At 49.1% G+C, this 23,889-nt stretch overlaps 10 protein-coding genes across 10 annotated transcripts; 4 read left to right on the top strand and 6 right to left on the bottom strand.

Annotated features, from left to right (window-relative positions):
- Positions 1-1,181: 1,181 nt before the first annotated feature.
- Positions 1,182-2,358, top strand: FSUBG_12870 (fmHP; the record flags this gene model as incomplete). The annotated part of the gene is made up of 3 exons (XM_036677702.1): positions 1,182-1,619; positions 1,678-1,891; positions 1,940-2,358. 3 exons carry the CDS (start codon positions 1,182-1,184, stop codon positions 2,356-2,358), a joined length of 1,071 nt encoding a protein of 356 aa, XP_036531659.1.
- Positions 2,359-2,568: 210 nt separating this feature from the next.
- Positions 2,569-3,399, bottom strand: FSUBG_12869 (panthothenate kinase uridine kinase-related; the record flags this gene model as incomplete). Its single annotated transcript, XM_036677700.1, has 2 exons — positions 2,569-3,203; positions 3,324-3,399. The coding sequence occupies 2 exons, from the start codon at positions 3,397-3,399 to the stop codon at positions 2,569-2,571; spliced, it is 711 nt and encodes a 236-aa protein (XP_036531658.1).
- A 648-nt stretch (positions 3,400-4,047) lies between these two features.
- On the top strand, positions 4,048-4,478 carry FSUBG_12868 (uncharacterized protein; the record flags this gene model as incomplete). Its single annotated transcript, XM_036677699.1, has 2 exons — positions 4,048-4,206; positions 4,257-4,478. 2 exons carry the CDS (start codon positions 4,048-4,050, stop codon positions 4,476-4,478), a joined length of 381 nt encoding a protein of 126 aa, XP_036531657.1.
- A 273-nt stretch (positions 4,479-4,751) lies between these two features.
- FSUBG_12867 (uncharacterized protein) lies at positions 4,752-6,527 on the bottom strand (the record flags this gene model as incomplete). The annotated part of the gene is made up of 4 exons (XM_036677698.1): positions 4,752-5,902; positions 5,960-6,048; positions 6,097-6,353; positions 6,483-6,527. The coding sequence occupies 4 exons, from the start codon at positions 6,525-6,527 to the stop codon at positions 4,752-4,754; spliced, it is 1,542 nt and encodes a 513-aa protein (XP_036531656.1).
- Positions 6,528-7,683: 1,156 nt separating this feature from the next.
- FSUBG_12866 (uncharacterized protein) lies at positions 7,684-8,837 on the bottom strand (the record flags this gene model as incomplete). The annotated part of the gene is made up of 4 exons (XM_036677697.1): positions 7,684-7,937; positions 7,991-8,320; positions 8,375-8,528; positions 8,577-8,837. The coding sequence occupies 4 exons, from the start codon at positions 8,835-8,837 to the stop codon at positions 7,684-7,686; spliced, it is 999 nt and encodes a 332-aa protein (XP_036531655.1).
- A 1,393-nt stretch (positions 8,838-10,230) lies between these two features.
- FSUBG_12865 (uncharacterized protein) lies at positions 10,231-11,484 on the bottom strand (the record flags this gene model as incomplete). The annotated part of the gene is made up of 1 exon (XM_036677696.1): positions 10,231-11,484. The coding sequence occupies one exon, from the start codon at positions 11,482-11,484 to the stop codon at positions 10,231-10,233; it is 1,254 nt and encodes a 417-aa protein (XP_036531654.1).
- Positions 11,485-12,739: 1,255 nt separating this feature from the next.
- On the top strand, positions 12,740-13,406 carry FSUBG_12864 (TKL kinase; the record flags this gene model as incomplete). The annotated part of the gene is made up of 2 exons (XM_036677695.1): positions 12,740-12,885; positions 12,932-13,406. The coding sequence occupies 2 exons, from the start codon at positions 12,740-12,742 to the stop codon at positions 13,404-13,406; spliced, it is 621 nt and encodes a 206-aa protein (XP_036531653.1).
- Positions 13,407-16,233: 2,827 nt separating this feature from the next.
- Positions 16,234-19,047, top strand: FSUBG_12863 (chitin synthase I; the record flags this gene model as incomplete). Its single annotated transcript, XM_036677694.1, has 3 exons — positions 16,234-16,461; positions 16,510-18,275; positions 18,324-19,047. 3 exons carry the CDS (start codon positions 16,234-16,236, stop codon positions 19,045-19,047), a joined length of 2,718 nt encoding a protein of 905 aa, XP_036531652.1.
- A 682-nt stretch (positions 19,048-19,729) lies between these two features.
- FSUBG_12862 (uncharacterized protein) lies at positions 19,730-21,973 on the bottom strand (the record flags this gene model as incomplete). The annotated part of the gene is made up of 2 exons (XM_036677693.1): positions 19,730-20,081; positions 20,388-21,973. 2 exons carry the CDS (start codon positions 21,971-21,973, stop codon positions 19,730-19,732), a joined length of 1,938 nt encoding a protein of 645 aa, XP_036531651.1.
- A 533-nt stretch (positions 21,974-22,506) lies between these two features.
- Positions 22,507-23,169, bottom strand: FSUBG_12861 (infection structure specific; the record flags this gene model as incomplete). The annotated part of the gene is made up of 1 exon (XM_036677692.1): positions 22,507-23,169. One exon carries the CDS (start codon positions 23,167-23,169, stop codon positions 22,507-22,509), a length of 663 nt encoding a protein of 220 aa, XP_036531650.1.
- Positions 23,170-23,889: the final 720 nt, after the last annotated feature.

Below are 23,889 nucleotides of genomic sequence, written 5' to 3'. Positions count from 1 at the left end.
CATGAGTGAGAGCTGCAAAAACGAGAGAATTTGGTGGGAGGGTTGGATGAGTGGGAAGATGTCACACCCCACCAAGAATTTGACTTCAATCGACAGAAATATTTGGACAGTCTTTGCTCTCGATGGAGACAGGCATTTCTGTCTAGTCTAGGCCCCGCTGACAGATTTTTGACATGACGGAAGTGGATTGGACATCCATACCGATGATACGCCAGGCGGTTAATTGTCAGAGAACGACTGAAGCCTCGAATATGGATTGGATCACAATTGCTGCTGTTGATTTTATTTATAAATAGCGCTCAAGCTGTCGTAGTCGGCAATTACTAACAACCCATACCTTGACCAAACATCAAACTCTTAGCAAACCTTGTGACGACCTATTGGATATAAATGACGGTTGATGATCTATGTCACTGCATGGCTTGGTTTCACAGCACTATGATGGCGTTGTAGATGCCGTACTGCCTGCCCCAGGTACCTTATGCTGTGACGTTTGCCATGGCTGTCAAGTGTGTTTCAGTGAATTCAGATGCACTTCTGTTTCTGTAACAAGACGCTGATCCTTTCTCACGCCGCGACCCTGCAGTACCCAATCTGTACTAAATCACCTTGAGGACCACTAACAAGTTATTTCTCAATATAATTACCCAGAATGGAGATATTTTTCATACCTTCAGCCATTACAAAATGAGGGTTTCACGATATCTCTAGGGTATCCAATCCCCTTGCAGTCCAATGTATGACCTCACAAGCAGCTAAAAAACCAAGCTAAAACTTCCCCTGCCGCTGAAATTCAGGGCATCGTCAGCCAAACAAGGGTAGCCACCAGGTCATAAGTCAGTTTGCCGCTTCATGAACAAGAAACCCGACCCGACCTAAAACGCCACGTCTCCCCCCTTTTCCCAGAACCAGGAATCTCGTGATAACTTCATAAAACCTCCCGCTTCACGAATCTGAGCCACTGCCATTCCGTTTACGCTTACGACGCCTCGAAACTCCTTCTCCACTGCGGCCGGTCCCTTATAAGCTGGAGACCGTTCTGTTAGCGGCGCCACTTACGGGCCGTTTGTATGCCCCTCTACGATTGGGTTCTCTCACTTAATTAAGCTCAACTTCTACTGCAACCTTGGTCTTTCACGACTCGCGATATCTTTTAGTTCTTGGGGATCTCCTGGGCCAACATGACGGACAATCATACAGAGGCCAACGCCTCAACCACTACGAAATCTCCCATTGAGCGCAAGCCCGTGGGAGGCATCCCTCCTGAGAGTCCTTCCGTCGAACGAGCCCCGACTCTTCCTCCACGACCAGAGCAGGACCCTGACGGAAAGACCTCTGAAGCTCCAAAATGCGATACTTGCTCTGCACCTAAGAAGGCTGGCTCTACAAGAAGCAAATCTCCTCCTACACCGATCAAGGTCGACAAGACACAGCCCGAAGACTTCGAAGGCGAACTTGCGACCAATAACGACCTACCGTCCGTCGAAACCCTCAAGAAGATCGAAAACTACATCGTTCTCGACAGACACGGAAAATCACACCCCTTCAAGACCCTTTACACTGGTAGCAACGTTGCACGACGCGTGCTCATCATCTTTGTTAGACATTTCTTCTGTGGCGTATGTCGTGACCCCTTCGTCTCGTGGCCGTTTCAAGTTACTGATATTGTCCCTCCAGAACTGCCAAGAGTTTCTGCGCTCTTTATCCGAGGCTATCACTCCTGAAGCTCTCTTGCGCCTACCAGTGAGCACATTCATTGCGGTCATTGGATGTGGCGATCCTGCGCTCATTGATATGTATGTCAATGAGACAGGATGTCGCTTTCCTGTGTATACCGATCCGACGAGGTCCCTTTTCGACGCCCTTGGCATGTCAAAGACGCTGCAACTAGGTACGAAGCCAGCCTACATGCGCCGAAGTATGATGCACAGCATTGTAGGCAGCATAGTTCAAGGAGTGAAGCAGATTCCAACCGGCAACGTTCTCAAGATGGGTGACCAGCGCCAAGTCGGTGGCGAGTTCCTCTTTGAACCACGAGACATCCTCACACCCGTCTCAACACCCCGAGACGAAATGGCGAAGCCTATCAGCGCATTCGAAGAAGCAGAAGAACGAGGCCCAGACCGCGATGGGAACGAGGAGAAGAGAGTCACATGGTGTCATCGCATGAAGACGACACGCGACCACGCTGAGATTCCTGAGCTCATTGAAGTGCTGGGTCTAGACCAGACTGCTACCGCTGGACGGGATGTGAGCCGTGGTTCGATAACTTCAGCGCGCAAGGGCAAGGGGCGTAGCATGGCGCAAGAGATTCGCAAGCTGAGCGCGGAACGATCTAGGACATCGAACGAAACATAATATGACAACCAACTGAGTGGGCTACTGGATTTGAGCGAATTTAAGCATTGCTGGTTCTTATTGCAGCGTTGGAGTAGGTTCTGGTTACATTGGCATAGCTTGCGTTTTGGAAAGACTACGATGATATGGCTAGAGAGACTTAGAAGAGATATCCTTTGACATTGGTCGATAGAATGCACAAAGTATTTATTATTCCTCTATTCAGATCTTCTATTCATGGACCCAGCTTCCATCTTCTCGACTTTGGATTATCTCATCTACTCTAAGTCTAAAGTCAATGATTTCTTTACCATTAACTAGATCATTCTCCATGGCCCTTCTATCTCCCTCTTCAAGATCCTTCACAATGCCTGCTCTTACATGCCTCTCTCGTAGCCGCCTCCTCGCAACCTCAAAGTCTACCTCAACGAACCACACCTCATCCAGAAGCTTCGCCGCATCTCGCCAGATATCTTGATCTAGCGCAAGGTAGTTTCCCTCAAGTATAACGACACGATGCTCCGGCTTGACGACGATATCGTCGTCTCGGGGATCCTTCAGCGCATGATCAAAGGATGGCGCAAGAATTGGCTCTGATGGAATTGGTCTCTTGGAGAGTGCTTGGACAAGGGTGAGGAACTTGGGCGCATCGAAGGTAAAGGCTGCGCCGCGGCGGAAGTGGGCTGTATCGGGGTCTGGCATGGCTGAGAGGGCGGCACGGGTGAGATGAAAGCCGTCCATGGGAACGAATGTTGCTGGAGGAGGAGAGGAGGGATCTGAAGAGGAGGCGCGGGCATTGATTCGATCGGTAATGATTTGTGAGAAGGTTGTTTTGCCTGAGCCTGGGATACCAGCAACGCCAATCACTAAGAATGTTAGCAAGATAATCCATTCGTTCGGGAGAGAAGTATATCGATATAGAGAAGGGTGACAACTCAGCTCATGAGAGCTCTAATGAAAGAAGATGAGCGCTGGCGGGTACTCACATAATCTCTTATCCTTTGGCGTCTCCTCATACTTCTTCCACGCTTTCTCGACGAGCCTTTCAACCTGGGTCTCCATATTTGCGAATTATGTTGTAAAATGAGAATGAAATGAGTTGAAGAAGTGACCAGGAGCTTGAATGTCGTTGGAATATGCCCCGCGTCGAGACGTTGCCCCACGTTGTTACATCACAGCTACCTATCCATCCCCGTAAATACAAGGATTGATAGCAGCAGTACTTCACTATGAAGTGCAACTTACCTATCTCATAGCTATCAATTCACCATCACTCTGACCAAGGGGCGCCATCCATGTGACCCCAAGGGAGACAATAAGATCTTGAGCATTGAATTATATAAATCATCAAAGGATTTAGGCAAGTTAGCCTAGATTTAGAGACCTCTTCAATACGTTTATTTTAACATCGTCTTTTCTTGCTCCTCGGGGACAGGGTCTATATCCATCTTATTCACAAGACAAGGAATTATACCCAGATACACAGCATGAGGCCTAATGCTCCATAGTGACTTTATTATCAAAAAAGAACTTAAACTTGAAACTACCTGCCTATACAGAGACTTACCTAGCCAACAACAGTCATGGCCCTTTCCATCCAAACATTATTACACATCATATCCAAGTGGGTCCTGTCCTATCATCGACCCAAAAACTCAGTCTTTACTCTCCTCCCTACATCGTCATTCACAGTCAAAACGAAACCGCAAAATGGATGAAGAGGATCCCCTCGCCAACTTCGCCTTTGCAGATGTATCTTCAGATGAAGCCGATGAAGCAGAGGCGACAAAGTCCCGCCGCACAGGACAGTCAGAGGAAGCTTGGCGAGTAGTCCAGAAGGAATACAAGGCAAAGGTTGAGAACGGCGATGTAAGTGACCCTTGGCATAAATATGGATGTCCAGTACTGACTTGGGCAAGATTTACCAGAAAGTTAAGCTCCCACTTGGCCTTGACGCCCCCAAGATGGACATTCAAGAGGTTATCCATGCCGTTGAAGAACACTACTTCTTTCGCCGTTATAGAGAAGCTGAGCAACTAGCAGCTGAGGCCTTGAAGGATGGCCAAGGACTCGACCGCGACTCCAGACAGTTGCTGGAAGCATATAGAGATAGATGCCATGAAAAACACGAACAATTCTAAACATATTCACACAACCAGCAACCGAGAGGATCCAGACAGTTTGCTTTATTACGCTGGGTACGCTGGGACTATCTCAATTTCTACAAACATGCCTTAGTCGCTTCCATTGCCTGCTGATAGGCCGATCTCCAAAATTACCCTTGAAAGCACTTTTGAAGAACCTTCATTGCAGCCAATGCCCCAACTACCAGGCCCAAAAGAGAGATCCTCTACACCAAATTAAGTCATCAGCCTTCCCTAAGCTTTCTGTTCTCGTACATGGCGGCATCAATCTCAGTACTTGATCGGGCCAGTGAATTTGCCTTGGTATGTCGCCGGCTTTTTGGCAAAACGTGAAGCACCCAAGCCCTTAGGCATACCGAGCACAGGGCGGTTGGTTGAATCCTCCACCTGCTTCGGATTCTCCTCCTGTTCGGCGGTCGCATCGCCAAGATCCGTAGCATTGCCATTGACAGGGGCTTCGATTGCCTTGGTACCTCCGAGGTCCGAAGCAAACTCATGGGAGACCGGCTTGCAAAGCATGTCGAGCAAGGTACGAATGATGTCTCGGAGACCCTCTCGCACTTGCTCGCCACGGTCAGGCAGGGAACCGTGGCGGAGAGCCTGGTCAAGGATTGCAAACTCGATCCCATTCATACTCTCATCGGAGTGGTTCCCCAGGGCAGCGAACTGCTCCAGAACCTGGTTTAACAACTGGCTCAACTGTACGGTTTCATGCCCCAGGCTGGGAATGTTGTTGTTAGCGGGCGATCCCCAATTGTCATCCGCCATGATAAGGGGCTCTTGATCCGTGATGGGCGCCTGTTGAGATGAACTGTTGGAGACGAGGATTGAAGTATCGGACGCCGTGCTCGCAATGGGGCTGGCGGCCATCAAGAGGTCGCCGTCGTCCTCCGCCTTGCTTTCCTCAATCTGAGACTTATCGATGTCTTGATTCTGCTGAACTAGCAGAGCATTCTGAAGCTTGATCAGATTGATCTTGAAATCTTGTGCATCGCTAACTGTAGCAAAGCGAAGCTTCTCAGAGAAGGGCCTAGTCTTCACTTTGATGGTGCAATAGAGGCCGTCTTGGATTGGCTGCTCGAGTTCTAGAGCATCGTGGATTCGAAGGCCCTTAGAATCGTTTCGAATCTCTAGAACGCCATCGCTCTCTGCAATGATCTTGATAGCAATGTGTGTGGCGATGCTAAGGGCCTCAGCCTTCCCTGGAATAAGCTGGCACTGGCTCTTGTACAAGAAGTGCTCCGATGTGACAAGATCCTGGTCGTCCTCATCCTTCTTTCCTGTGACTAGAGGCGCACAAGAGGTGCCGTTGACAGAAACAGTATTCGCAGCAGTAGAGTTGCTCTTATGAACAGGAGTAGGCGCAGGCTCCTGACGATTGGTTTGAGGAGCTGTCTCCGTAGGTCCTGGGCCCCATCTCGCTGTGGCCATATTAACATTATATTGTTCTATAATTCTCAACACACAGGGCTTCTAACCGGGTGTCGTGGGTTTGAACTGAACGGGAGTTCCCCGAAGCTGACGTGAAGAGGGCGCTCTACGGGAAGCAGGGATAGCCGGAACTTCTCTATCGAAGGTGTTAGAAGATCTCAATACTGTAGGCAGAAAGACTTACTTGTGAACGATGATGTTTGGAAGTTTCTCTCTTCTCTGGCCCTTTGCCCAAGGCCGTGCATCTTCGAGCTCAAGGCCTTCCATACTTTGGGACTCTCCATCGTTGATCTTGGCGCCCCATACTTTCTCGAGATTAATCTTTGTAGCAACAGAATAGTGGCCAGTTCCATTGTTGCGGGTTGGGTCATAAGTTGCTCGACCTGATCTCACTTCGTGGCTCAGAGGAAGTTCTTCTTGACGAAGGCGAGAGAGGTCGGCCTACCAGAATTAGTCAGTTGTAGCGTCGCCACATGGTATTGAGAAGACGATAAATAGTGCATCGGCAGAGAAAGGAAAGAGGGCACCCGTGATGTGAGTGGAACAATGAGAGTGAAGAGGAAGTCTTACCATTGTAGCCTTCTTGACGGCTTCTAGGTCAATTGCGTTACTCATTTTGATGAACGCGAGCAGAACGTGTTGGGATATATGTTAGAAAGGTGACGAAGAGCGTATATTTATTTCCCTGTAGCGCTTGATGCAATGATAGACTGTGGTGGGCGCGCGAAAGAAGTAACGGGTGTTGGTGGGTTGTGTAGTGGAGGAAAAGGTGAAGGTCAAAGACTCTATTCAAGTCAAGACAGAAAGGAGGATTTATTGTGAAGCTCCAAGGAAAGGGAAGGGAAGGTGAGAGAAGGAAAGATGCAGTCTCGCTCCTCCCCTCCGCTGTTGTGGGATGCCGGGGCAACCACGAAGAGGAAGAGGCAAGATGCAGATACCCGAAGAACTTTTCGTTTAATTAGAAGACACGATGCAAAGAAGGTGTGACAGAAGGGAATAAGAAGAGATAGACCAATTTCAAACACTCTTTGACAGGCAAAGAGCTATTTCTTGGTTTTGTGGAAAAGTGTTGGAGGAAGGAAGGAGGAAAATCGAGAAGTGGGTGCGGATGCAATTTATAGCTACGGTAGGCACAGAAGTGTGGCTAGGCCATGAGTCTCTCTGCAGCAGCAGAAAAAGCTGAAGAGCCTAGAGAAGCCACAGAGTAAAATGGCCTAAGCTTTCAGAAGCTCAGGGGTCGTTAATACTGAAAGAAGTGTAGAGGGGAGTGAGTCTCTGTTCCAGGGGGGGCCATCTACTACACCTGAGGTGCAGGTGCTTGCTTGCCCACTGCCCGGCTGCCATATGTGTGTACCCTGGTGATGCTCAAGTGATGTGGCTTGGCCAAGCTGCTTCTCTTATCCATTCCCACAACTCAGACCCAAATTCCTGGCCCGGTATATGCATGATCTATCTTTGTTCTCCTCTCACCCCTCCAATGACAACGTCCCAACGGGGGCACCGACCCTTACAGATCGTCCTAACGGGAAGCTGCAGCTCGCTTCCCTAATTTCATCTACCAAGCAGGGATTCATCAAAGGATGGCGTTATGCCCGCACCGGTGTGAAAGGTCAACTAGATATAATATATCGACAAATGTTGAGCATTAACTTTAAGCAACAGCGCAAACTACACATGGTCAAAGGCTGACAACGGGCTATTACAGATCAGGGACTGAGCTCTCCTGAATCAAACCGCATTCCATTGCACCCAAATGCATAGTTGCCGACGATCAAGAAGCGAAGTACTTCTCCCAGAATTCCTCAAGAGTCATCAACTTAGCATCGCCCGACTGTCCCTTGGCCTCAGCCGCCTTCCCCTTCAGCTCAGTAGCAGGGCTCAAGTCATTAGGTACTCCGTAGTACAAGCCGCCAGAGTGCTGACAGAAACCAAACATGTACTTGACAGTCTCAAAGGATTGATCGCCGTAAGTCTCCATGGTCTTCCAGTCCTTAATGGGCACGAACCGAGCCTTGTTTCCTGTCACTGACAAGCCATTAGTTAAGAGAACTCAGCAGCGGGAACCACATGGCGCTCACCTTTTTCAAACTCGGAGACAAGCTTCTCAGTTGTCTCGCTGGCGCTGATACCTTGGACAAGACGCCCGTTGTACTTCTTAGGATCGAGGAAGATGCCATGAACAAGATCGCCATAGTCATCTCCGATCGAAATGAAGGGAATCTCTTCATTGCCGCCCCAGCGCGGAACACGTAGGGTGAGGTAACCCTCCTCATCAGTGATGAAAGGGAAACCGCCCAGAGCTGGGGCAAAATCTTTCACGAGATGGTTCTCCATGTACCAGCCTGGGCTGACAACGTTGACAGTCTCGAACCCCCCGCCCTTTGCATATTCCCCAACAGCATGCTTCACTACATTGAATCAGTATGGAGAAATGAAGTGGAAGAGAAGAGAAGATAACATACTGTCGAAAGCTTTGTTGGGAACCGCCCCTCCAGTGATTTCCGAGGCAGAGGCCATACCGCTGTACACAAAGTGACGGACGCCTGCCTCAGCGGCCGCATCCACGAGGCTCTTACCGATATCAAGTTCAGTAGGTCCACCTTCTTGGTTCATTGACTGCAACTGTATTAGAGGAGAATCAAAATACTGATTTCGGTGACTTACAGGATCATCCGAGTTTGTGTTGGCAAAGACTCCCCAGCTGCCCCTGAAAGCTTCAAGCACCTCTTCCTTGACCAAACCATCAGCCTTGACAACCTCAACGCCATGCTCAGCGAGAGCCTTGGCTTTTTCGGATTCAGGATTGCGAGTAATTCCCCGGATTCTGAAGGATTGGGACATGTTCTGAAGCAAGGACTGCACCACACTGCCTCCCTGAGAGCCAGTGGCACCAAAAACAGTAATGAGCTTGGGAGAAGACATCATTTTGATCTAATAGTAGGAAGAAGGATATGTTCAAGATATCGCGTCTTATGATTGAGTGTTGATGATTTGGATGCTGATGAAAAGACATTTTTCGTTTTCACAGATACGACGACTTCTTATATATCTGGACGAGATCCTCAACATCAAAACCAACTCCGCAGTCCACGATGCCATTGTCCTGACAATTTTGTGAATAAGTGATCTCGGGGCACGCGGCCACCGTAAGAGTCGGCGATTGAGGATATTGATTACCCCGATTGTCCATTTTCAGCAGCTGTGACAGCCAATTGACCAACCAGAGGACAGCAGGTTGTAATTGGAGTTTCTCATCATCGTCTTGGCACTACTTTGCGGCTGTGGCTTGCACGACACCCACTTTGTGCGGTGTTGGTAGGAAGTGGATGTGATTATTAATTCCGCTCTCAACACTTGCAAGTGTGGTTCTTGCGGAGGAGCGGACTTGCACAGATGGGCTGAAGAATGACCTGATGATTATTATCTAATGACTACTGAGTAAGGTACGGATGGCTGGACATCCCATGGTAACGTCTGAATGACTTCTGCTGCTTCCAATTGCTGACTACCCTGTCTTACAGCTCAGACATGATTATTCGACTAGAGGACACTCACTTCTAGAGAGCATCAGGTCTTAGACCACATTACTGAGCCTGCCGTCCATCAACAGCAGCGTCAAATGTTCTGTTCCAACACTGGTCTGGTGGTCTAGTGGTATGATTCTCGCTTAGGGAAAACCCTACAGCATAGCTTGCGAGAGGTCCCGGGTTCAATCCCCGGCCAGACCCTTTCTTTTGCACTTTTGTCAGTGAATAACATCTCAATGTTACTTTTTGCATCAGAGCTCTTGTTGATGACTGTTGCAAGCCTGAGAATGTTAATATGATGAAGTTGCCCAGGTCCCAAGCTTTCTTGCTCCTAGAGGAGGGGGGTTGGCTATGTCCGAAGGCAAATCTACGATCTTCTTTTTGGTGTTAGAAGCAAGTGTTAGCTTAATCGCCTGAGTTAGGTTTACACTCGATTTGAGCAGTTCCCCTCGTGGGAGGCCAATGGAGGTGGATGCTCAAGTGTAATTAGTATACTGAACGACCTACCATGAAGTAATGAGCTAGGGAATGAATCCAGCGCCCGCTACCCAAGGAAAACCACTATATTGACTCTTGAGTAGACTCGCGGCAACGTAACAGGAGTACAATACTTATTAGTCTATTCCTCTACACCTCTCAATGACAACTAGCTTAACTGACAAGACCCTGATTGCACCCTTCCCTCGCCCAACTCCACCGCCGAAAGGGAACATTGAGTTGAATGAAATGACAACTACCAAGAAGAGAACACAAAGTAACATATAACATCCGTCAAAACCTAGCGCCTATCTCTAACGTGAGTTATCAGGCAGTTCCCATCGATGAACACTCTCATGAGGTGTATACATATTCGCTGAATTGGTATAGCCTGGGAGCTCAGGAGGCCTAGCTTCACCAGACATCTCCACACGAGCATCACGACCATCCATCTCCAAGTTTGGCCTCCATCCTTCGCCCGACATCTCATGTTGTCCTGCGACTTGGATCGGGGGACTGGGTGTCATGTTGGGAAAGGGATGAACTTCACGCCCAGAAAGTTCACGTTGGACGCCAATACCTGATAACTCGTTGGTCTTGGACAAGGAAGAAACAGAAGAAATTGTTGAAGCTCCGACGGGCTTTCTTGGTAGAGTGTCCCTCCTCTCAGGTGTTGAAGGGGAAACAGAGGCCACGACAGCAGGACCGCCGCCAGTTGCAACTTCGCTGAGGGGCTGAGTAGTGCAGGGGTATTGTGTCTTTTGTTGTCTTCTTCGTCTGATGAACCACCAAGCAAACAAGCCAGCAGCAATAACCACCACTGGTACAGCGACGCCAACGCCAATCTTGACAACAGAGGTGCCACCATCCTCGTTCTTGGATGATGCTGGGGATCCGTCCGAGTTGACCCAGTAAGTGGATGTTGCTTCGACGATTACTAGTGGCCAGAATGTTAGCAGAAACTCTTGATGGGGCACGCACAGGAACAGTACCTGAAGCAACAGCAAAGGCACCATCACTATGAGCAGCAGGAACTTACCCTGCGTCTTGGAAGCACCATCCTCTGCCGTTTGTGTGACAATGGTCAAGTGCGTTGAAGCCGCGTCACCATCTGAGTTGGCAGTCCGACTGGGTCTCGCATCACTACCACCAGTGCTCTCTGCAGTAGGCTCATTTGTCGGCTCCTCTGTAGCTTCAGCAGGGTTGTACCACTCAGTAGCACCAGGCTGTGTGAAGCCTGCACCCATACAGTACGAAGCGTAGTAGGACTGCATGGAAGTCAAGTCCCGAGAGCGGTCGCCAGCCGAGCACAATGAGGTGGCACACTTGGACATGAAGCCATCAGCCTTGTTGGCAGATGCAGCGGCGGTAGCGCAGTAGCAGTTGTTGTCATAGGGGTCATCACAACCCATAGCCCTGCCCATATCGGACAGAACAGTGTAATAGAGACACTTGCTGATACATGTGTGACCAACGTTGTCGAGGTTGGCACTGATGGTCACACTTTCAAAGTCTGCTGAGAGGGCAAGGGGGAGAGAGAGGAGAAGGACTGAGAGAAGTCGAGACATAATTGCTGGTGTTGCTCCAACTGGAGACGGTGGGAGAACGTGTAAATGGAAACAATGGGATCCGAACTGGCTAACAGAACGAAAAGGCTCGCACAACTGACAGCAGGGCATCAACTCTATAAGAGACCACCACAGCCATGACTAGAACCCCCATGGCGGCATATCTTTACACCGTATGTCATCTATTCTCGTCCCTACTTGCCCCCAGGAACTGGCCTGGCTAATTTGAGGAGATCTGCATCGAAGCCATACACGCCAATGCATGTCCGTTAATGTTTATGTCAGGGGCGAAATGTTTCTATTGGTTCTTCTGAAAAAGATAAAGCTCTGATAGGGCCAGAGACTGCACGAGCTGAATAGAGTTGGCGGGTATATGTGAAGTCACGATGGAAGATGAAACCGCCATGTCTGCAAGGTGCCTCGATGAGTGGGAGGATGCTTGAGTGACATTTAAAGCGGACAGTGGGAACTCAGACAGGATGCAAGGGATAACTGAGAAAATACATAGTACGTAGGCCTTCCAGTGAAACCTTCTCTATCATCAATCGTTAAAATGCTAGTGTTGAAGATGCCGACTCTCGAAGAGAAGCCTCGAGAGAGCGGAATTGGACAAACAACCTACACACCTGCTCAGCAATCATTGGCTAATACGGTGATAACGTTCATATATGGTGCGGAAGAGGTTATCTTGGCACAAGGATCAGGTATGCATGAAGTTCAGCCGCAGTCAACAAGGGACGGACCGAAACCGCATTGTATTGGTTGACGATCAGGTCTCTGAGGCCTCTCGTGACCAAGACACCCTGGCTAATTTAAGTGTTTTCTGCGGCTTGCATTAGTTTATGGGACATTCGTATATTGGACGGGAATTAGTCGCCTCGATGTTGAGAGGAAGGCGCTTCGGCATCTAATAATACGCTGTTGCTCGTGCTTGGCTAGGCTGCCTGGCGAGGATAGCTAAATATTACAATATTTTGACAAAAACCCATTCGATTGCTGTATAGTCTATTTATCGTAGTAATAAGTGTCTGTTTTAAGTGACCATAATTCAGATCAGAGTTGTTATACTCGTGCCTACATCTCTTTCACTATTGACATACATACACTGAGTTAAGAATTAAGCTTAAACCTCCCCGCACTATCTCACGTTAGAACGTTTCCTGCCCGTGCAATTGTGGCCTGTCTGAGATACACGCTTTAATATGTCTCTTCTCGCCTCACTGAACCTCTTTGAATTGATCTGCGTAATTTCAGAATGCGCCTCTCTGATCGGGAAGCTGCCCATGCTATCCGGGCCAGACTCGAGCCCCTCGGCCGAACAGGCCTCAGCATCGTCTACACAGAGAAAGGCAATTCCAAGCCTGCTTTGAAGGCAGCTGGGTTTTGGTTAGACGGTGAAATGTACGACCACGCCGCATTTGCTGAAGATACGAGCTACTTATTTAAGCATGAAGCTGCTATATATGAAGCTCTCGGCTTACATCCTTAAGTGTATCGGTATCGAGTTGATGTCTGATGGAGAAGAAGCTTGGGCTTTGCGTCTTGAGCGGGCGCCGCATGGTAACTTGCGGGAATACATTGGAGAGAACGAACCTCCGACAATGGCTCGTCGCTTTCAGGTAGTCATCGACTTCACGGAGGCTTTGCAGCATGTCCATGATCGAGGACTCATTTGGGGCGACGTCTCACCTCGAAATGTCCTAGTCTTCGATCATCTTCACATGAAGCTCTGCGATTTTGCTGGCTCCTTTCACAAGGACAAGTTCCCTGAGCTTCTCTTTACATGCGAGCCTCGTTGTTGGGTGCCAGGACCAGAAGTAGACTTGCCAACTCGAAGTATACTCGAAAAGGAGCTGTTTGTGCTTAATACCGCAATTTGTGAGATCACAGAGTGGGCTGTCTGTCCCCTTATGAGTCAATAGAGATAGAAGAACTCCAGCAGAGACTTATGGATGGAGAGTATCCTTATGTTGGTAACAGTAACCTTGTCAAAGAAATTATCCAGAAGTTATGGCATTTTGAGTATAGTTCTGCGCAGGAGGTGGCGGAAGCTCTAAGCAAAGCTCTCGTCAGTTAAGGCGGCTAGCCACCAAAAGACAGGTGCAGCAATGAGAATGCTGGTACACCTCAGTCCATATGCACTGATGAGACCCAAAAGGGCAGGACTCAATTCCACGGTTTATTCGAATGTATTCAGCTCCTTGTGCATCCAACAGACGCTGTACCTGGAGCAGACAATTTTAGGGCTGATGGCCGACGAAAGTGCCGAGTTTGTTGAAGATGAAAATCTTGTTTGTTATGATTGAGTCCTCAAGCTCTCTAATATCATTTATCTAACTTTCTCCCGTTCCTGTACCGTCTCCCTTATATTGGAGGGATGTCAAGGCGGTCGTGGTCCTGGGAGAAGACAAACGGTTTGTCCCGTTGGATTAAGCTCTTTTGAGTTAGGTAGGCCATCTCCACCTCTAGCGGGTTATTTTTCAGCTACACTGCAAGTATTACAGGCAGAGGGTCATGTGCTGTATCTGCCAAGGTTGAACGGAATGGAGCACACAGTCAAACAGTTCGGAGAGAAAAGCCAAATAGGAATATGAGGAGACGATGGCAAATCCGAAAATACGTGTAATGAATTCGTAACGATCTGAATCCGAGGTCTTGGCACATGGAGGGGTTCGTTTTCATCGAATTGACAGGTCGTGGCGCAGTCAATTACTGTGAGACCGCGGCATTTCTAAACCTGACTGATGAACCAGCCAAGAGCCAAGGAGCATCCAAACTGTGGCGATTCATGTACCGTTGGAGATATTTTTTTGGATTTCTGCTGATCAGGTACTGGCTGCATCAGCAACAGCACAGAACAGTAACGGTATGTAACAGTGGAGGGACGGGACTCAGATGTGATTACATACTTCCATCTAGGGCTGCATGCGACTGTCTGTAAGCAGGTTAACGCCGCTCGGGCGAGAGAGGCTTGGGCTAGTCAGCGTTGGCGATTGGTTTAGTCTCCTAGTCTCTCTTAAGCTCAACGGCAAGATGCGATGATTGTGTCGCACGAGAGAGCCTTGTGGGTGCAGCTGAAAGGCACATTCTATCTGGAGGCTTGAGAGGCGCGAGGTTAGGCCTGCCTGGATCTCTCTGGGCTGGATATTTGGCGGAGGCGCGGCTTGGGACTAGACTGCGAGAGGAATTGGAGGATGGATCTAAGCTGCGGCTGGGCTGACAGAATGTAATCGGGCTGAGGTGTGATGAGACAGTACAGACAAGCTAATGTGCAGTACAGTAGTTAGCTTGCTACAGTAGCTGTTGAGCTTCAGCTGCAGGGCCTGTCAGCCTCTTGTATAACCACTTGGTCTGCCTCTCGTCGATATTTGATTCTCATTTCTCTCTTGCACTTCATCATTTCCTCCAGGACTGGACAGATAGAGACCCCCCTGCCACCTGCAACGTCCTATCCCCGCTGGCGGTTCAAGCCGAGCCCCCCCAAGCCAACGTCACTCGCTCATTCATATCCTTATCCGTCACTGGGTCAGTGGAGGATCATCCTTTACTATCCCACTCGGGCAGAGTGTGAAACACAGAGACCGTTGCTCTCGAGCACGCCAAACAAGTTGGACCCTCCAACTCCTCGGTCGGTCCTTGGATTTAAACGGAGTAAACGGATCTGCCAAGACAAGGACAAGGGTTTTGCACTTCATTTGCAGAAGGGGACGCGCATATCGAGCAGCCGAGCCACAGACCAGACGCAACTGTTAGCCACCTGCAGACTCGCTGGCTCTCTCTCTCTCGCTCCCTCGCCTCTAGGTTCAGTTGGAGGTTTAAACAGCTAGCGCCTGATCAATCCCTGTCCTCTGCTTCTGCGGCTGCAGTCAGACGTTGACGCTGAACTGACATTGGTTTTCGTCAGCTTTGAAACCGACCAAAATCTTTTTTTCCCTTCCTTGTGCAACCATCTCTTATTTTGTTCTCTCCTCTTTGTCTTCCTACCTACTGTGCATTCGTTTCACAGTATCATCATTCGTTGGCGCATTTGTAACCGCTTCTCCTGCGTCTGTGCATCGTCGCATAACGTCACTCAGGCCTCACAAAGACTGGACTTGTCGCCCGCCCACGCTTCCTTGGTCTCTAGTTAGAGTGGGAACCGAAACCCGGGGCAACCACCAGCGCAACAGCATCACCCATAAACCATCTTTTGCGCAACTGTAACCGCGCTCACAAAACATACTTCAAAGTCTTTGTGTGTATAGCGCCTCTTGTGCGCATAAACAATCGCAATCATGTCGTATAATCGCCTAGGCAAGTACAACCACTTTATCCCTTCTCACTAAGTTTCTTTGATCATCGTCATCTGCCCCTTTCTCTCCCTCAACTCAATATGAGACGAGACAGTCGAGACATACCCCTCCCTCCCGTCTTAAACACCCCTGGCTGGTTAGAATTGCATTGCATTACATTACATTGCGACTCGGCATCTGTTCGCCTTTCCGCTCTTGATACTCGGCAAAGTTCAAACCTGCAATTGTGGCTATAATCTTATCATCATCACCTGCGACAAACTTTCCTTGTGGTGATAAGCTTTATTGCTGCTGCGTCTCTTTGCGCATCACCGAGGCCCCATTCGCAAGTCTATTTACCTGCGCCCACTCACATTGCCTTTCACTCCAGTTGCCAACTCAATCAACAACAAGCATACTCTTGAGCATACAAGTCTAACTCCAATTGCCTTCAGACGACGATTACTATAACAACGAAATGGATCCTCGCTACGGGGCACAGCCTCAGCAACATCCACACCCACTCCCTCACCGGACGCCTTCGCCAGGCCAGCCGCTCCAGCAAGGCTACCAGCTCGACGATAATCCCTTCGACGATGGCCGATATGGACAGTATGGCCCTTCCCAGCAGCACCTTCATATGCCCTCGGGCCCCGACCCGCACCGATTACCTACTCCAAGCGATCATCTGAACCTCAATGCGGCTGTAAGTCTTCGTGCACGTGTATCAAGAATTGAACTGACGCTGTCGCAGCAATCCGTCGACAATTTGTCTGGCTACGGACCTCCTGGTGATTACGCCGTAAACCCTGAAGCGCATCACGATGCCTACTACAACCAACCTTACGAGCCTCGTCCCCAGCAGCAACCCTACGATCAGGGCTACGACCAAGAGTACGAACAACCCTACGATGACCACAGGCCTATGCTGCAGCACCAACCATCAGATGCGCCAAGCGAACCATACCAAGATCAACCGCAACAAGGCGGTGGAATTAAGCGCTGGAAAACCGTCAAGCAAGTCCTCTTGTACCGCGGTAATCTGGTTCTGGACTGTCCTGTTCCTCCAGTTCTGCTGCAACAGAACCCCCACGGAGAGCGTGATGAGTTCACACACATGCGATATTCCGCTGCGACTTGCGATCCCAATGACTTCTACGACCACGACTTCACACTGCGACAGAGGCTCTTCACAAAGCCCCGCCATACCGAGCTGTTCATTGTTGTGACAATGTATAACGAGGACGATGTTTTGTTTGCCCGAACCATGACCGGTGTTTTCAAGAACATCGAGTACATGTGTAACCGTCCCAACAGTAAGACATGGGGTAAAGACGCGTGGAAGAAGATCGTCGTCTGTGTCGTCAGTGATGGTCGTTCCAAGATCAACCCCAGAACCAAGGCTCTTTTGGCCGGTATGGGTGTGTATCAAGAAGGTATCGCCAAGCAGCAGGTCAACGGAAAGGATGTCACAGCCCATATTTACGAATACACCACGCAAACTCACCTTCAGATCAAGAACGACGTTGTCCAGCTCGTCCACCGACGTCAGCCAGTTCAAATGCTGTTCTGTTTGAAGGAGAAGAACGCCAAGAAGATTAATTCACACAGATGGTTTTTTACGGCCTTTGGTAGAGTCCTGGACCCTAACATTTGTGTGCTTCTCGATGCGGGTACTCGACCCGGTGGAAGCTCAATTTACCATCTTTGGAAAGCCTTTGATCTCGAGCCCATGTGCGGTGGTGCTTGTGGTGAGATCAAGGCCATGTTGGGTACTGGTGGAAAATACCTTCTGAACCCGCTCGTCGCTGCTCAGAACTTTGAGTACAAGATGAGCAACATTCTCGATAAGCCATTGGAATCTGCTTTTGGTTTCATCTCCGTGTTGCCCGGTGCCTTCTCAGCCTACCGCTATGTCGCTCTTCAAAACGATAAGAACGGAAAGGGCCCTCTTGAGAAGTACTTCTTGGGTGAGACGCTCCACGGTGGAAGTGATGCTGGTCTTTTCGAGTCCAACATGTATCTCGCCGAGGATCGTATTCTTTGCTTCGAGTTGGTCACTAAGCGCAACTGTCATTGGATCCTTCAGTACGTCAAGTCAGCTACTGGCGAGACCGATGTTCCCGATACAGTTACTGAGCTTGTTCTCCAACGCCGCCGTTGGCTTAACGGTTCTTTCTTCGCTGCTATCTACGCTATTGTTCACTTCCTCGACTTCCTCCGATCCGATCACACTTTCTTGCGAAAGTTTGCCTTCTTCATCGAATTCATCTTCAACACTATCAACATGATCTTCGCTTGGTTTGCTATTGGTAACTTCTTCCTCGTTTTCAAGATTCTCACAACAAGTTTGGGAGACGATTCGTTACTTGGGCGGACAGGAGAAATTCTGGGTGTCGTATTTACCTGGCTCTACGGTGTATTCCTGATTACTTGCTTCGTCTTATCTCTGGGCAATCGACCAGCAGGTTCTGGTAGGCTCTATACCGCCATGTGTTGGTTCTGGGCTATGATCATGATGTAAGTTCACTGACATGCTTTTGCTGCCTGACACTAACAGCCGACCAGCTATCTATTGTTCGCTGCTATTTTCATCGCTGTTAAATCTATCATTGCCGACGTTAACGACTCAGACGGCTTTAATTTTTCAGAGATCTTCAAGAACAAGGTCTTTTACATGCTCATCATCTCAGTCATGTCGACGTTTGGTATCTGGCTGCTCGCTTCGCTGATCATGCTGGATCCCTGGCACATGGCTACATCTCTGGTCCAATACATGCTTCTCACGCCCACCTTTACAAATGTTCTGAACGTCTACGCCTTCTGCAACACGCACGATGTTTCTTGGGGCACCAAGGGTGACGACAAGGTTGAGAAGCTTCCTTCAGTCAACACGAAGGATGGCACTGGAAAAACGGATCTGCCCGATGAAGGAGATTTGAACGCACAATACCAGCGAGAGCTTGCTGTCTTTGCGCAGAAGCATGTTGAAGTCAAGACTACCCCTACTCCCAGCCAGCTTCAGGAGAAGCAGATGGACTACTACAGAGGTGTTCGTACTGGCGTCGTTCTCATCTGGATGGTGTCAAACTTTGGTCTGGCAGCGCTTGTTCTGAGCTCTGCAGGTCTAGACCGGATCAGCCCTAACAAGGATCAGGACCATGAAGCGGAACAGCTGAGCCGATCCAACATCTACATGTCTATCGTCCTTTGGAGTGTGGCAGGTCTGAGCGCGTTCAAGTTTATCGGTGCGATGTGGTTCTTGGTGGTGCGCATGTTCCGAGGTGTCTAAGCCGAGAGGCGCAGCGCAACTTGGCTCGAACTTTTGGCGTGCAGGGAACGAGAAAGTTCGTTTAGCTTTCACATTATACCCATTTATGACGAGGAGTCCCTGGGGATTTGAGGGACTCGGTGTTGTTGAATAACGTACGTGTATGTAAACAAACTTTGATGTTGGTCATGCCATGATGTTTTGACTCGGCAGCGGAGGATACGATACATACCAGGAAGGCGTTTGGTTTGCTTAGGCTAGGTTTATATCCTTAGATGTGCACATACGAGGATGAATTTTACGTTGACTACTTTCTATACCATTTTGTCTCTGTTTTGTCGCAATGTGGTTGTGTTTTTCATCGGATCCATAAAAGTCCGGTCGTGATATCATGAACCTCCTCACTAACGTCTCTCCAACACCACCTCGTACCATCATGTCACGAACACCCTCATTCTTCAACTGTCTAATCCGCACCCACCATATAACATCCCGCAAAAAGCTCTCCCGCGTTCGTCGTGCAGCACAGCAACTAAACGTGGATTGGCTGTACGTGCGAAGCGGCGGGTCGCCGGGCATAATGTTTGCAGAGGGGCGCGATGAGGCTGGTTTAACAGAGTGGGTATCTACAGTACAGGCGCTGCGGTACAAAGACTTCAAATGTGTTGCGAAACCTACGAGGGCTGAGGGCGTGGGAAGCAAGTCAGGGTTTGATGAGACCGAGTCGGTGAGGGAGTTTGGGAGGGTCATGGACGAGAGGGGCTTGGGGGGTTGGTGGAAGAGGGCGATGGGGTATGAGGGGGAGTGATTGATGTAGTTTATCGTGGCCATAAGAAGACATCAGAGAGGAGAAGAGAACATCTGTTAGGCAATTGAGGCTGGTGAGAGACGCGTCATACGCGCGGCCCTGAGAATCGTGAAGGAGGCTAGGATGGTGAGTTGCGGCGACGGATTTGTAATGGGCTGATACTAATGCTTGTTCAGCTGAATCCGAGTCCAGGCAAGGTATTGATCGTTGGCCGTTGATATCATCTTGGACGTCACTGAGATCACAACTGCAACATCGAAGTACAGCCTCCGCCGGCACTTCGATCGTGAGGCTCTTGATGGACATGGTATCCATGTATTAAATGCACTACGAGACTGAAGCCTCATGCCATCCACCATTACTATAATCGATAGCGGTCGTCATGCCATCTTCTCATGAACGACCACTCTTCCACAACTCAGCAGGATACACGGCCAAGCAGCCCGTACACTCTCCGCAACCTGCACAGTCCGGCCCCCATTCCCCAGACTGCAAATTTAGCCTCCACGATGCAGGCCTTTCGCCATAGCAACGGCCAGTCTTTAGGTCAAACCTATCCGGCTTGGCAGGGAATTTCTTCCAATAACCACCATCCTCTCTATTCATCAGCGTGCACACATGCACACCAGTCTTGAGTCCTGCAGCAACAGACTTCTGCAGAATCCGTTCCTTTAGACCTGCGTCGATAGGTCTTCCAAGAGCGACATCTGTATCATTCTGGGCATGTCGTTTCTCGACGTCCGCAAGGTATATAACCGTCAGGCTCTCATAGACGCCAGATTCAATAAGTGATGCAAGTGCTGAGTCGAGGGTATCTGATGGTATGCCGCTAGGCCTCGAGTCATCCACGTACACGTCCGATGATCCCCAAATATAAATGGCTTCGGTGCTTGAAGGAAAGGCCTCGGAGACATGATCTGCAAGTTTCTCTGCGTTTGGACGCTTGTACAGCTGGTGAAGCGCATCTAGCTCGATATCAGACGCTGCAACTGTGAATAGTTTCAGGTTCTCGAGTCCGTCAAGTTCCTTGGGTGTATAGTTGGTGCATCGATATCCATGCATACCGTCGGGGTTGTAGATGATGAGTTTCTGTAGATTTGTCGTATTGTCAACCGCAAGACGGCTTACAAATGTGTCCACGTCGTCAAGATCTTGCCCGTATTCAGTGCCGACCCTCAAAACTAGCGTTTCCAAATTCCGTGATACATGTGCTATGCCTTTGTAAATCTGGGGAGAGAAGCCTGAAGCGCCATCTATAAAGAGATGCTTGACGCTCGAAATTCCCCATGGAAAGTCATAGCCACCACTGATAGTGAAGTATTGGAGGTTGATCTCTTTATCGTGATCGTAATGTAGATCGTTGAAGTACAGGCTTTCGAGGTTTGGGAGGTATAGAAGCGCTACAAAGTCGCCGAAATCGCGATGGACACTTTCGTCGTTCAACCGACGCTGATCTGATTCGATACCAACTGCGATATTTTTCAAGGACTTAAAGCCTTGTGGCCAGTTACATGTAAAATTGCTATCCTTGTTGATGACATATGCCATCCACTCGAGAGTTGTGTGAGGATCTAGCCCTCTTTTGGCGAATCGGAGACTGTGAAGACGGGGACATGTTGCAATGAGAAGGAGTTTGAGGAACCCATCCTGGCCAGCCTCTAAATCACGTTGGACTGCCTCAGAGTCGAATTCCCATCCGCTATACCATTCGAATTCCGGAAAGGTCCATAATTCCAGTGCAGTGCGGATGTATCGCTGTATGTCCTGCAAATCCAGCCCATGCCTTATAGGGGGATCATCGGAAAGGCCGCAAGTTCTGGGAAATTTTGGAACCCATGGTCGCCAATCCTCCCAATCCTTTCGGCTTCCCCAGATCTCCAGCTCACAAACATGCCATCTCTCGATTCTGGCAATCTTTGTATCTTTGAGGAGATTAACCACAGTTTCCGGACACAGGTCCGATATGATTCTGTATTTGGCATCGGCTTCACGGTGAAGATCTAAGAGCTTCCGGCACTGGTGGTGTAGGGCGGTGCAAGTGAGTGCCACATCAAGATATGCTGATGGAGGGCCATACTCTAGGATCTGGAAAATGAGCTCCGTTGAGAGACGGAGGAGAGCGCATTCGTTTTGGGGCATGGCGCTGTGTTGTGTTGCAGACCTTGAAGCCATGGATGGAGTCGTGCTTGGAGTTGTAAGAAGGTGGAGGACCACGCGGAGGTCTTGGACAAAAACAATTGAAGCGTCACGGCAGGCACCAAGACATCGGATGAAGGTCGCTGAATCAGAAGGAAGCACCGGGAGATTGGATCGTCCAATGAAAGCTAACAAAACCGAGAAAGCACTTGCCGAACTGTTAGTGAATCAGTGACTTGAATATTATTAGGCAGGTAGGTAGGTCGGTAGTGTATGGAAAGGAAGGAGTTGAACCGACATGCCGCTTTAAAGAAAGGTACATCCGTGTCACAGAAACATCAAGCAAGTCAGAGAGTGAAGTAAAACGAAAGATTCCATAAGCATTAAATATATAATTTAAAGTAAAGTGCAGCATTCTGCACGGGATATCATACAGAAGTCAATCCGTTCTATCCATCATCTAAACATGACAATTCCATAGCGCGTATATTCATCCATTAAGCATCCATCCTATCCATCAAACCGAATAAAAGCCCTTAAGCGGCAATCATGAAACCAGCGACACCAACAGCGGCAACAGCAGCGAACAAGTTGGCGCCACAAGGAGCAGCGGCGTTGGTCTTCTCAGTGTCATCAGAGCCACCAGCGCTGTCGCTGCCGCTGCCAGTAGAAGAAGCACCAGGAGTAGCGAAGGTCTCGAGAACAGTCTTGAGCTGGACAGTCTCTGTGGTGGTAGCAGCAGTAAATATGACGGTTCCAGGAGTAGGGCAAGCAGCCAGTTCGCCGCCGTTGGCGTCCTCCCCATCAAGGCACTTGTCAGCAAGCTCTTGCATGTCATCGGCCTTCTCGTTAGACCACTCAACCACGGCGGTCATGTAGCTCAAGAGTTCGGAAGATAGCGAAGAGGGAGCAGTGAGAGTGCAAGGGTCGGTGGTCTCAGCAGTGAGAGCCCAGGACTCAAGGTCCCTGTTGGCAGTGGGTGCGCTTCGGAGGATAGAGATGGCAGAGCTCTGGCACTCCTCCTTGTCGTCACGCTCAAAGATGGCATTGACAGAGCGCTTGTTGGGGGTGAAGCTGGGGATATGCTTGCCGACGTGGAGAGTCTCGAGGATGTGAACGACATCAACGCGCTTGACTTCAGCGGCAGAGACGGTGGTAGCAGCTGCAGCGGCGAGGAGGGAGATGTACTTGGTCTGCATTTTGGTGGTTGATTTGTTATAAGCGAGTGAAGATATTTGAGAGTGAACAGAAGAGATGTTCTGGGAGAGATGCTTTGTGAATTATGATCTGAACAATGCGTGAGGGCACAGGCTACTTATAGTTGACGCTCACAATGTGATGAGTTGGGACATGGCCGCTACAACGTGCCATTTCCGCCTGGGCAAAGAGTCACCGGCCTGCAGACCAAGGGAAATTTTGCGAGGCACAGTTAATGGGAACAGCGGAAGCATCCAATGAGGAGAATGGGATCGATCTTGGCGGAGGATTCAGAAGATCATCCCTGGCAAGGCTGAGTGGGCGCTCTAGGTTGATCGCGCCGTAGAAGCGAAGTGAGGGTCCAGAGCATCTCCACTGAGTTTGTTGGTTCACTGCAACGGTCGCAATAACTCAAGTCAGCTTGTTTAATTCAAGCCTGACCTCCCGACTTACAAGTCAGGAAAAATCGCTATAACTTAAGGCTATAAAGGTCCTAACTTATAAGTCTATAAGTCTATATAGTAATATTAGTAATATATAAGTACCTTTTATTTTTTTCTATTTTTAGGCTTTTTTTATAATAAAAATAGTATATTTAAGGTAAGATTTTTAGTATTAAAAATCTTAGTTAGTAAAACCCTAGTAAAATCCCTTATTTCCTTACTTTAATTTCCTATAGTATACTAAGTATACCTAAAAGGCTAGCTTTCTTTAATTATTAC

The sequence above is a fragment of the Fusarium subglutinans genome, assembly GCF_013396075.1.
Source record: "Fusarium subglutinans strain NRRL 66333 chromosome Unknown NRRL66333_c0000295, whole genome shotgun sequence".
NCBI lineage: Eukaryota > Fungi > Ascomycota > Sordariomycetes > Hypocreales > Nectriaceae > Fusarium > Fusarium subglutinans.
This window is presented reverse-complemented; position numbering and strand designations above follow the sequence as displayed.